The sequence below is a fragment of the Numida meleagris genome, chromosome 16, assembly GCF_002078875.1.
Source record: "Numida meleagris isolate 19003 breed g44 Domestic line chromosome 16, NumMel1.0, whole genome shotgun sequence".
Classification (NCBI taxonomy): domain Eukaryota; kingdom Metazoa; phylum Chordata; class Aves; order Galliformes; family Numididae; genus Numida; species Numida meleagris.
Window position 1 is genome coordinate 1510251 of NC_034424.1, and position 13168 is coordinate 1523418.

A 13168-nucleotide genomic window follows, 5' to 3' on the forward strand; every position below is an offset into this window, starting at 1 on the left:
AACCTGACAGTGTCATAGCAGACCTGGGGCAGTGGGAGGCGTATGGGATGAAAGAGAACTGAAACTCAAGGAGAACCCATTCAGCCTTGCTCTTTGAAAAGCTGTCCTTCAGTTGTAGTGCCATGGGCTCGAGCCAGCACACCATCTGCTCTCTCATTGAGGGTATCACCTGGACTCCTATTGGTGTGAAATAAAAATAATCAAAACAAGGTAAAACAAAACCAGAAATGCTTCAGTTTCATTTATCCTAATGGGAACAATCCTGCAAGTCAGTATCCTGCAAACCTGACATCTGTACGTTTCTCTTCGGTAGCTGAGGCAGCCCTTCCATTTAATGTTGGTACTTTAAATTGAAAAAGCATCAGGTGCAGAGAGGTCTCGCAGAGGTGGAGCATGGAAGAGGGAACTGGCTCTGAAATGTACTTCTCTGGGATGACGGATGTATTTTTTTAATGGGATTTATCTTGATTCCCCTTTGCCGCTTTGTCTCTGGTGCTGGAGCAGAGGTTTTAAATCTAAGGCGCTTTAATCATTAGTTTGGCTGCTAAATGCAGTAATAAACTCGGGTCCTTTTTTAAAGCCTCGTGGTTGTATTCTGCCTTGATTTATAAACTTCTCATCCTGTGGGGCTACAAGGCAGTCTGCATCAGCCACGAGTTTGGCTCGGTGATCCCTACCGTTGTGAATGGGCATCAGTCAGCTGAGGCTTATCCCAGTGTGTTACCTCTTTGCTAGAAATGCTGCGAGAGGGAAAGAAAATGCAAAAGCTGTTAGCAGTTATTTACCTGGGTCAGGTAGTTGCTGAATGCGCAGGATTGTACTGTAATTAAGTGCCTAATGATCAGGAACTAAATGCGCCAAGAATATGGATTCTTTCTCTCCCAAGGCACTGCTGGTTCGCTGGTACAGATCATCATTGCTGCTAGTGGTCGTCTTTGATACCCATGCTCTAATGACGGTGTTGGGCAGTGCTGAGTGCAAGATGGAGAAAGAGCAATGTGAGAATGAGGGGAAGCAGAGCAGCTGCAAGCACGCAGAGGGTGCTAACAGCAGGCTGCTTCAGCTCACTGCGCAAGTCCCCTGTTACTGTTTGAGTTCTCTGAACTGAACATCCCTGTGGCTCAGGTTTCATTCACAGTTGATCTCTTGACCAGCTGGACTACTGTCCTAGCACAAGCAAACTGTCAACCATAAATGCCAAGGTGTAAACAGCTCTGGTGCTCTGGCAGCACCTGAATCCAGTTCTCTGCAAGGATAGATGAGGGAACTGGGCATTTTTCCCTGGTGACATCTTTGGGCTGCCGGTGTGCATGAATGCATGGGTGGGAGCTCCCTGAAGCAAGTGCAGGATCAATCTAGGGGCCAAGAATTCGTTACAGTGAATGTTTGAAATTTTCTTAATTCTTTCATAGTGATTTATTTCTGTAGATACATTCTTTATTAACCAGAAGCCTTGAATAAAGCTCCACGTTCCCTTTGCACATGAAGTTGCTTCTCCAACATATAGGCGTTGAAGATGTGAAATTAACTGAAAATAAATAATTATCCAACTGTTAGGAAGAGGAAAGTTATTGATGTGGTGGCTGACTTTTCACCATGAAAACTCCTGGATAAGTACAAGTAAGTACACCTCAAGCAAGGAACAAATAAGGCAGGAACAAAGTCCTGCAGACTAGATCAGACAGGTTGTTTGTCAAACGCATCCAGTCAAGAACTGTAAAGCTGCTGTGATTTCAGTAAAAAGTTGACTCGAGACCTGCCACGTCCCTTTGACGTGTCTGTAAATTTTATGGAGCCCAAGCAGATCTCAAGTGCTTATGAAAGCAAGGTTGGAATTGATCTGCCTGCACTGGCGATGGTCAGCATTTTCAGGGCTGCTGTACTCTGGGCACTTTGTTCCCCCTGGTGACGGGGGTGTAGGAACCTAAATAAAAGACTTCACGGCTCAGACTTTTTACAGTACCATTTGCCTTCAGACACCTGAGCTCAGAACTCAAACAGTTGATGTTATTTATTTATTTATTAATTTATTTTGAAGCACGGGGAGCACAATGCTGTCAGTGCCTGCATGAAGTGCATAATCCCATGCCTTTGCTCTCATGTTGCTGTACATCCTCCATAGAAGTATTCATTTTAGGAGGAGTGGAGGCAGCTGTCAGCCACTATTACGTGGTGCATTAAGAAATATGTAGCGTCATTATGCCTGCACAGATTAGTGAGTTTGACAAGATGAGGTAAGTACTTAGAACTGGCCTTTGTTTTTAATTTTAAAAATTGATGTCCTTGGCACTGTTAGCCAGCAGAGATCTTGGCATATCCTGAAGAGCAATATGCTGGTGTTTGCCCAAGAGGGCATTCCTTTCCAAGGCATGCCCTCTCTGGAGCACAGTTAGATGTAGAACTAGAGAGAAATCTGGAAAGATTGCAGCTATGGGATCAAGGACCATAGATCTCCCTTTGGGGCTTCCATGGGCTCCTGCTGGTCAGCTGAGGCAGCGAGCCACACAGCTGCCAGCTGCTGTGTCTGGAGACTGTAAGACTTTGCTAGGAGACAAGTGAGACAGAGCTGAGTTGTGTCAGCCTGAAGCATCCTGACAGTCACTTCTGGAGCAGAGTGGCCGGAGATGTGCTTATCTCCCTGTGGCGCTGGGGGAAGTTGTATCTCAGGCAGAAAAATGAGATAAGTGTGACATGCTGCTGGTACCAGCTAAATTCAGCTCAGTCTCAGCTGCAGAGGGAACAGCAGGAGAGGCCCTTGGTGATGTGGGCACAATCCAGGCTGGGCTTCAAATTCAAAAGCTGATGCTGTACATCCTCAGCCTGGGAGAGCTCCTATCTGAGCAGCATGGGAGCACTTTATAGGAAGCAGAATGTGGCAGTGGTGAAAGGTCTGTGTGCACACTGTCAGAGCAGACTTGTACTGAGGTAGGTTGTCTCCTCCTCCCTCATCTTTCCGTGGCCAGCTACAAGGTAGCCAAACCTCAGGATCTGCCCATTCCTTCCAGGTTATGGCTCAGTAGCTAGAGGAGGGATGTCATTAAATATCTCATGAAGTAAAGGCTCGGGCTTCTTTTCTGTCTCTGTTTATATAGCTGCTGTCTGTGCTGGACACTAATGATTTTGTTTTTTTCTGGAGTAGTAGTCACATGCATAATGCATTCCCTGCTGAGCCTTTTTAGCAGTCCTCTAGCTGCTTCCCATCTGAAGGGAAGTGTAAGAGGTAATTAGCAGCCACTTGAAAAAAGGATTAGCAGGTGAGTGGGAGCTGCTGCTGGGTTCATGCATGGAATTGCCATGGAAATGCTGAGCTTTCCTGGCACTCGATCCAGTGTGTGGGCTCCAAATATAGTTGCACTTATGGGCCTCTCTCCTTTCCATCTCGCTACCTACAGAAGGAGCGGTTGCATTTTCCTTCCGGGCAGCGTCTGCGTGCGGTGCCGTTGGTGTCTGTGCAGGGTGAGGCTGCTGAGCGGGGTTAGCGGGGAGCGAGGCCGCAGCTGTCAGCTGAAGTCTTTTGGCATTGCTTTCATTTCAAAGCAAGTAGTGGAAAATTAGAAAAGCGGAAAAAAAAACCAGCAACAAATAACCTGGTGGTTTGCCCTTTTTAGTTAATATAAAAAACAATCAATTGGTGCACAGAGAACATCCAGTGTTTGTGACTTCTTACAGAAGTTGGTGCTGTTCCGTGTCCTGCAGGTCCTTCCCAGCTCAGTAGCCCTGGAGTGGGAAACCTACTGAAGCAGTCACTGCAGAGCTGCTCAGGGCATAAGCATTTTCAGACTGTGCACCAAGAGCTGCATTTTCTTCTAGCCTCGTTTTGCTTACTGGACACTAAGAATTACAAAATTGGATATGTGTGAGGAGTATGTCTCTTTTTAGCACCATTCCTGGAGGTCTGGGCACACATCTGAGCATTGGTGGTACCAGTTCTGGGCACCCATTGCAGAAGGTTCTTCTGGGGGTGGAGCTTACCATATCTCTTTCTGTAGCAGAGAACCTCCTGAATGTTTCAGCGCCTGGGGTGCTTTGGTTTTAAGCAGTAAAGTGTGCAATTTGTTTCAGATCACCTGTTAGCAGACTCCTACATCGGGCAGGAGGACTCCCCCGAGATGCAGCAGGCAGCACAGAACAAGCGCAGGCTCTCCGTCATCTCCGATGGCAAATTTGAGAGGAGCTTCTCCGAGGAGCAGACAGAGAAGATGCCAAGTGAGGGACCAAAGCCACGAGTCTACACGATCTCCGGCGAGAGGCCGATGCTGTCAGACCACGAGAACGAAAGTATGGAACTGGTGGTGATGAAAGGGGCTGCCCAAGAGGAATGCCACCATGGCCACCTCGTGCACGGTGCTGGTGGCTCTCACGGCGTCAGCAGGCATTGCAAGGGCTGGCCTGGCAGCCGGCAGGGCTCCAAGGAGTGCCCAAACTGCACCCGGCTGGCTGCCCCGTCCCATCATTCCTTTGAGCTAGAGCAGCATCAATCCGGTGAGACTGGATGGCACAGAAAAAGGCTGGAGAGGATGTATAGTGTTGATCGAGTGTCTGGTAAGTAAGGGCAAGTGCTGGGTGCTGGAAGGGCACAAAGGGACTCATCAGCATGGGTGAGGGGTGACACCTGTCTTTTTCCAGCATGTGATACCAGGAGGTGTCATTGCCACGTGCCTTGAATTGGGCCCTGTAGTATTTCCCCTTCAGCTTCTTGCCTGGTATCTTGCACCAGTGTCCACAGAAAGGGAATCCCGAAGCAAAGGTTTTACAGTAAGAGGAGCTCATTTTACAGCAAGAGGCCACCTCGTCCAAACCCGTTGTCTCTGAGTGGTTTTCATGATGGCTTGGTGCACCTTGGCAGATCTACGTGAGCTCCCTTTCTGTTGAAGAGCGGGAGAGGAGGGGCTATGTCAAAGCACCTACGTTTTTGCTCATCTAGGAGGCCATTCAGAGCAGGACTCTCCTTTGCCTCACTGGGGATTGAGGCAGGTGGAATCTTCCTGAACATGCCAGGGTGCTCAGAGAGAGCCTCAGCTCGGGTTGAGTGCTCTGTAGTGCGTTGCATCCCCAGAATGCCTGTCTGTGTGGCTGGCAGTGGTCTAGCGAGGTCCTGCACGTAGTGCCACCTCATAGTTGTGCCATAAATATTAGCTAATAACACAATACTGGACTTTCTCCCACACTCACTATCCATTTGCTGAATGCTTTCAGGGAATTTGGCTTGTAGTGTTTTAACTGCATAAAAAAAATTCCTGATCATATTTAAAAACTTAGCCATTAATTAAATATTTCTCCCAGTCTGTGTGCTTTTAATTATAACCTAAAACAGTCCGTCTTGTCTGTCAGCTCTGTATATGGCTGACAAAGAGTCTGACCTAATTTGTTTAATTCTTTTTATTATATTTTCTTTTGGAAAGACTCATCAAGGCTTTTAGAGATGAGTGTCCAGCCAGTAAATGTCAAGGTTTTCCCCTTGAAAAGAAATTTAGTAGAGTATAAGATCTGTGCAGATCACACTCTTTGTCTTTCCTAGATTCACAGTGATACTTACTGCAGGTAAAATTTCAGGAAGACAATTTGGGTTCTGGACCATATTTTCATTCTTGGATGCTTGGAATTATGTGACTATATTCATATATTACCTAATCCTAAAGAAGGAAAAAAAAAAGATTATCAAATGTGCAGAACACCTACAGTCCTGCTAACTTCTGTGCATCACTTTAAGCATTGTTTCTCTGTTTGTTGTCTGTGATTTCTCGGCTTCACCTCAGATACTGCATGTACAATTTAGACTTTCTTATTTTTACTGCTTAAGTGCAAGAAAGAGGGTTTTCCTTTATTTACTGCACTGTGATCACATGCATTTTACTAGTGGAAAGATGGCTCTGCATGTGGTGACACAGCCAGGAATCTAGATTGAAAACAGAAAAAGCCAAATCAGTCTGAGCCGTTCAGGACAGAGATGACAGCCCAGGGGGTTCAGCCTTGGCGAGATCAGAGTGCTAAGGGTAATCAGCTGCAGCCTCATAACATGTTCTGAATTAAGGTGGTGAATGTTTCTTGTTCTAGCATTGATGGATTTACGTTGAAAGCTTTCCTGAACAAATCAGAACTGTGTTCTTTGCTGCAGGACTGAAGCAGGTCGCTTGATACAGAGCCAAAGGAAGGCTCTGGGTTGCTCATGGAGGAATTTTAACTCCCAGAGCTGAAGCTGAACTTCTCTGTTTGTTGGAAAAAAACATGTTCTAGCAAATGCCGTGCCACATTTCTGAGTCTTGGGCTCAGAATACGCATTTCCAACTAGGCAGCAATTTTTGTTAGGGTTGGTTATTAATGTGAACGGGAGATTGCCTTTCTGAAAGTAAGCATATATCAGAGTTGCTACTTACATGGGAACAAAGTGGATGGTGCTGAACCTGCAGATGCCTCTATGAATATTTCACTTTGTACAAGCACCAGCAGTCACCCCCTGGGCTTGCTGCAGCTTCTGAGTGCTTGCACGTGTGGCATCACTGTGCCTGAGACCAAATCTCCCCGTAGCACTGCATCATGGACTGCAAGTTTTCTCAGCTTGGTCTCGTTTACTTTGTCAGTCCACGCAGTGTAACTCAGGAAAAACAAATGACAACTGAGTGGCACAAGCATAGCACATTGCAGGAGGTATTTCTTGGAATGTCCTTCATGCGTGGCTAGCAAAGAAAGCAGGGCAGAGATAAATGGAGCTGAGAGAGAGAGAGACTCATTTCCTCAGAAATCCATTTGACAAGGCTGCTTTCTCTGTTTGGATTTACACGGGATGTTATTGCTGCAAACCAACACTCATGGCAGTTAAGCCAGGTTGGCTTAATTTAATATGGAACTTGATGCTGAGTTTATGATGCCTAGCACCGTTCCTCAGAAGCTCTGCTTTGAATCAAAGCTAGTGGCTTAGGAGCTATGGCATGTAATAAGAGATCATCTGTCCTTTGGGATGAGTAGTCCCTGGGAATTCTGTGCCGAACTATTGGCAAAACCAGAATTTAGACAACTTCACCTCCTCCACCACTTCTGTGGGTTCAAGACTTTAAGCAAATAAATCATTTACGTTCTGAGCCATTTTACATTGCTTATCTATGTTTTTTTGGAGGAGAGCAGGCAGAGGAGTTTCATCAGAAGTATTTAGCATACTTGAATGCTGACTTAATTTAAAACATTTATTTCCTTAGGGTGCCTTTATACAAACCTCGACATAAACTGTTAGCTGAGGAGGAGTGTCTGTTACAGCATTCTGTGTAATTTCTTAGGAGTCCCACTTCAAAGAAAGCCTCCCCACTTGCGTCTAGCTTTTTTTTCCTTTTCCATCTGTAACTGCAGCTGCTTTTTGTGGATTTGATTGGATTTTGGCCATTGAAAGTGCATAAAATACTCTTGATAATGCCAGAATGCTAATGACTAAGGTACTGTGGTTCATAATGATCTTAAAGCTTGAGGGAGTGCATCCAGACTCACGATTAGCAAAGCGTGGCAAGGCATTGAGCAAGGAAGCCTCCAATTCAGAGTGAAGCAAGATGAAGAGTCAGGTAACCCCAAATCCTGGGGATCCCATCCAGCAGGATCTCACACTTCTGGTGGCAGTAGATTTTAATACATCTCCAATTTTCTGCCTGAGTGACTTCAGCCTGAGAGTTCTCAGTAGGAGCTGCTTCTTGGTCAAGTTCCTTCTTCCGTGTCACCACGATCCCACAAACATAATTGGTGACTTGTTTTGCTGCCTGTTTTTTGTCTTGGTGGCCATTACATGAAGATGATGTGATGTCCTAATATAGCGGAATTGGGAAATAATCTAGAGTTGGTTCAGGTGGGTCAGTCTGCAGACATAGGGGACCAAATAAGTGTGATTATCATCAGATTGCACAGTCCGTATGCTGTTTGATTTCCAAACCCAGAAAAACTCATGAGACCAGGTCATCAGGAGCAGTTGTATGAGATGTGTATTGGAAAACGTCAGTGGGAGAAAAGGAAAGTAGATTTCTGCCTTGCAGTTCTGAGTAGAGGAAGGTGAGCGCTGTATCAAAAAAGAGCTGGATGAATGGGACATTTCAAGCTAATGGTACTAAGGAAAAGGCAGAGACTGGAAAATAGTTTGAATGAAAAATGTTTTTTTTCCCCTGATTATTTTTTTCTCTTGTTCAGATGTCTCTTATGTAATTCCTGGATTATTCTAGTCTTTGTGCTTAGGAGAGAGCTTTCATTCTTCATTAGTACTGTGACAGACAGGCTTAGCACAGATTTACAAAACACTTGGTGGTAGTATGCATATCAAGTGAGAGGATGAGACTCTCTTATTTAATACAGGGCAGGGTGCTGAAGAAAAGTACTAAGTGAGAGCTGGGAAGCCTTACTGTCTGAATTGTGGCTCTGCCTGCTGGATTCTCAGGTTTTTCTCTCTCTCTCTCTTTTAGATGATGTCCCCATACGAACCTGGTTCCCAAAAGAGAACCTCTTCAGTTTTCAAACTGCTACTACAACTATGCAAGCGTAAGTGAAGCCACTGCCTTAAGTTTGGTTGTGTATCTCCAAGTTTATGGCCCACTCCAAACTATATCTGAGAGCACGGAGCAAATTAAATTGTGTATTTGACGCTGCAGCTTGGGGGCGAGAGCACTTTGTGTCTCATTCATTCTTTTTTGCACTTGTTATTTCTCTTTCCTGCTGTACCCTCTTGTGTAAGTTCTTGGGCTATGCAGTTCTCCTCTGCTTCCCTTATTTTCTCTGTGACACTGTACCCTGTCCCTGACTGCCTTTGCACAGCAGGGGTGCTGTGGGAACACCAGCTGAGACCCTCCACCACTTACCTCTGCTGCAGCCGCTGCTCGGAGCAATATTAATCCAAGCCTGCCCTGCATCCATCGCTCCAGGGAAGTGTATCTCTGTATTTTGAGATGTAGCCCTGCAGCTTAATGTGTTTTTCTGGTCATCTGTAGAAGGTGTCAGTAAATATCTGCAAAGTGTGAGAGGATCTGATTTAGGAATAGTCTCTCCCTCCACACTGCACGCAGGATTTGGTGCTGCTGGTTGCTGTGCATTGAGAAGAGGCTTTTCTCAAAGGACTTACGAGAGAAAGTGAAGCCTCATTTCAAGATTGTACCAGCTTGTCAGGGTATGACATCTTCCCAATTTCAGGTATTTCCTACCTGCATGAAAAGGGAAGGCAGGCAGTGAGGGAGATGAGTTGCTGTTCTGCCTTCTAAAGTCTTTCTCCAGCCTTGTCACCTTCTTGTGTGCTTCTTCCTGTATCCGTGTCACCCACCTCTCTACTGCTCCCTTTATTTCTGCTTGTTTAACCTGATCTCCGTTTTGTAATCTGTTTCTCTGCCACTTCTTTCCCTCAGATCTTGGTGCCCGAGAGAAGCTGGTAGTTGGTCTTGGGATAACCTGGACTGAATCAGACCTGCAGTGAAAAGGCAGAGAAGGCTGGATTCAGTGCTGGGGAAGAGGGGTAGCTGCTGAAATATGGAAGGGACCTCTCTCCCCTGGAAGAAAGAGCATATCTTCATGCTCTTTCACTCCTCACATACCCCAGCACAGCTGGAAGTGCAGCCCAGCCTGGGGAATAGGATGGGGGGCATTTGCGTGGTGCCAGTCTGCAGCCCCTTGTGCTGCTTCTCTTACTCAGCCCCCGGGTCCCCCTGTCTCCTCTCTGAAGGCTGTAAATTGGGTGGCACACACAGCTGGTTAATGCTCTTTGGCACCATACTGACAGGGCCTGTGAGCAGTCTGAGGGCAATTTGCTGGATTTTTGCTATGCTCTTTACAAGCATTGGTATTTTAGAGTTCTGATCTGGCAGACCAAACCATGCACAAAACCAGTGCATTTCATTTGCCTGTGGGCACATCCTTTGTTACCTGCAGTCACCTTTGCTGTGCATGTAGTTTGTGGCAGGATGGTGGGCTTGGAGATAATGGAGACAAGAGTCAGACAGGTTTGGAGAATGATGGCCTAAGGAAAACCATGAGGAGCACAGCTCCCTTATTTAACATAGATTCTAAGATAACATCTCTAGAAAGTCTGAGCTGCTTCTGGAATTTACACACTCCAGAAGTTCAGGACACTTCCTTGAGCTGGCTGGGAGGTTCCCATAGCCCCTGGCCTCTGCTGTAATGTTTTCAGCCCAGGGCTTGCTTCCTTCACAGGGTGGGCAGTGTGGGCTGGTTTCACAAGTCATGGGTGCTCAGGAGAGAAGACCTCCCTGCTCCAGAACCCCTGGTACTGAGCTGCTGCTGTAGCCTGACAGGCTGCATTCTGTTGTCAGTTTTACATCTGCATGTTCTTTGGGTCTACATGGAGACCTAACAAATGAATTTGTACCACGTGATGATACTGCCATGGAAGTTTTAGCTTGATCAAGCAGGAGTTTGACCACTGAGAACTAATTTTAAAAGTGATTTCCTTCCACCTAACAAGAAATATTTGTCCCTTCCGGAGTGAGGATTCCCTTGGGACGCTGCGCAGGGCTGAGCGCTAATGAATTCTTCTTCTTTCTCTTTTTCTTTGCACCTACTGGAATCTCTAGCATCTCGTAAGTATAATCTTCTATTTTTTATTTCTTTGTCTGTTGCTGTATGAGATAAACTGTCCTCTCCTCTCCTGTCCAGCATATTCACTCGTGCTTTCCCTGCGCTAGGACTGTTGGTCAGCTGAGAAGAGGTTAGATGGCTACACCTGCTGTACCTATATGGATCACACCGCAGCCATCCTCACCTTCGAAATGGAGGCTAGCAAGCTTTTGTCCCTCTTGAAACTGGTGCACAGAGGTTTTGTGTTGCAGTCTCCTAGGTCCATTCCTCCGCAGCAGGGAAGACAGCCATTCACCCCTATTCTTTGGGTTGTACTGTGGCCACTGCTATGCTTTCTTTAGGAGCCATCTTCTCTAGAGAGTAAGGACCTTTGGTTTGGTGACTGTTGGCCAGCCCTTGACTCGCACACAGTCCTGCAAGGCCTAGCTGTCTTCCTCAGGCAGCCTAGTTTCTTTCTGTTGTCTGGTGAGAGCTTTCCCGTCTACCTCACGTGTCCTCTCCAGTTCAAAGCTGTGGAGTTGGTTAATGGCTTAAAATGGTTTCCCAGGGCATTCAGGGGCTACGCAGAAAGGAAGAGACGGAAACGAGAGAATGATTCTGCAGCTGTTATACAGAGGTAGGGCCCTTTTCTCCCGCAGCCGTGACCTTGCCTGGTGTTGCATGGGCCCTCACGGTGTCGACAGTGACGCTTGATGACGTTGAACGTGGTTGTCCCTGTCTGTGTTGCTGTTCATAGGGACACTAGCAGTGACTGAGATGGAAATATGGAAGTGAATGATGCTACGGTACTCGAGAGAGCTCATCTTTGTCTTCTTAAATGAACACTGTCAAGTTTTTTTTAAAGCTTCTCAATATAATATGCAGGACCTATATTTCAGGCTGAAAATTAAGAATGCAATTCCCCCAGCCCTTTCTTAAATATCTGGCATTTGTTTGAGGTTAGCTGAATACCTGAACAGTGACTTTTATGTGCTATTGTTGCACCTACTAGGTACCTCCAAAATCTGAGGCGTAAGGAAAATTAGTATATCTGTTGTCCAGAAGCCTGTTTTTCTTTTGTTGTTGTTTTTTGTTGTTGTTGTTTGTTTTAAAGAACAGAAAGGTGAGAAAAGAGGGTTGGTTCCTTGTCCTGTTGTTACCAAAGAGCCCTGGTTTCCCTCTGCTGGTTCACAGGGCACATCACTTGGTCGTTGTGGTAATCAGAACGACTCTTTTATTTGTAATGTGGCCAAGACTTGTGTATTTTGGCAGCCTGCGAGGAAGGATAACACAGCATTTGTGTCATTGGCTAAAAACTGCCTTGATTACTTCAGTGCTGTTCAAAACAAAGTAGGAGAAAAACATCAGCTTTTCACAATGGGGAAATTGCCAGGAAGATATTTTTTTTTCAGTAGATGGTTTTTTTTTTCCCCATCAATTACGAGGACAAACACAAATCAAAACTGAAGATGTGGTAAATAAATAGACGGTGTATCTTTAAAAGGAAACAGACTTTCTCAGAATTTGTTAGGCAGAGACGAGCCTCCGTCAGATAATGATTTGTTCACACAGCTTGTGAGTGCAAGAGTAGGAGCTGTGCACCTCAGCCATCCTCGTGTGACAGACAGCTCCTGCGGGCCCCCAGGAGGCATGGTACAGCAGAGCCGTCTGCATTGCTCTCATGGCAGGGGGGAGCCGAGGAGCGAGGAGGATCCCAGCACCACCCCAGTTTCAAATGCTTGTTGCGCATCCCTGCATGGCCTTGGGTGGTTTGGAAGGTCAGTGGCTATCGCAGAACCCTGCAATGCACGGTGCTGTGCCTGGTGTGCAGCGAGCTCCGTTTGTGTGGCAGTGCTGCCTACCAGCACGGAGATGTTGCCTCAAGAGAGGGCAATGCCCAGTGGTTTGCTGAGCCAGTGACTGCTGCAAGCAGCGGCTGGGGAGGAGAGAGTTGGTCAGAAGTTCTGCAGAGCACTGATGTACTTCAGTGTTCCCACTGCTGTCGCTCACCTCTGAGATAATGAAGATGCTGCTCTTCAGAGAAGAGATGCAGCACTGCAGGGGGTGCTGCAGGATAGAGAGTAGTAAGGAGATTTTATCACTGTAACTTCAGGGGTGCATTCTGGGTTTTGATGAAGAGGTCTTACTAGTGATCTCATAACACTGGGCTTTTAAGGTGCAATTGTAGGAACCAGGCAGGAGGACTGGACAGGTTTATGGCTGCTCACGGAGCAGAATGCTGCTCCCCAGGTGTTTCTGAATGGCAATGCTGTGCCTGTCCTTTCACGATAACATGTGAGCACAGAGGGGCCTGAGGACCAGTAGAGCTGCAAAAAGCCCGTGGATCCCAGACTTGGATCTCTTTTCCAAAATGCTTTGTCTAGAAGAGTTGAGGGGAGAAAAAGATCCTTTGTCCCATTCTCCAAATGTTTAGTGCAGTAGTTAGCCCTGAATTTTCCTTGCGGCCGCTCACAGTGGTTTTTAGAGGACATATCCAGAGAGCTGTCTTCAGCCTTCACTAATGGGAGAGGACAAGCTGTCTGGGCAGCTGGGAGCAGCACTGCTTTATGGCAGGCTGATCCCCACCTCCAGGGTCTGAAGAAGCTCCTCTCTGGAGGGGAGAACTGACATTTAACCAGAAAATGGA

General features: G+C 46.4%; 1 protein-coding gene across 3 annotated transcripts in view; it reads left to right on the forward strand.

Moving 5' to 3' along the window:
• NSMF (NMDA receptor synaptonuclear signaling and neuronal migration factor) overlaps positions 1 to 13168 on the forward strand; it is a 43015-nt gene that overhangs the window by 13231 nt on the left and 16616 nt on the right. For 2 of the 3 annotated variants that reach the window (XM_021413879.1, XM_021413881.1), the window contains 3 exons: positions 4063 to 4542; positions 8427 to 8502; positions 10539 to 10544. In XM_021413879.1, coding sequence (XP_021269554.1) covers positions 4063 to 4542; positions 8427 to 8502; positions 10539 to 10544 — 562 coding nt within the window. The remainder of the gene's footprint in view (positions 1 to 4062; positions 4543 to 8426; positions 8503 to 10538; positions 10545 to 13168) is intronic. The other variant, XM_021413880.1, reaches the window with a different exon arrangement.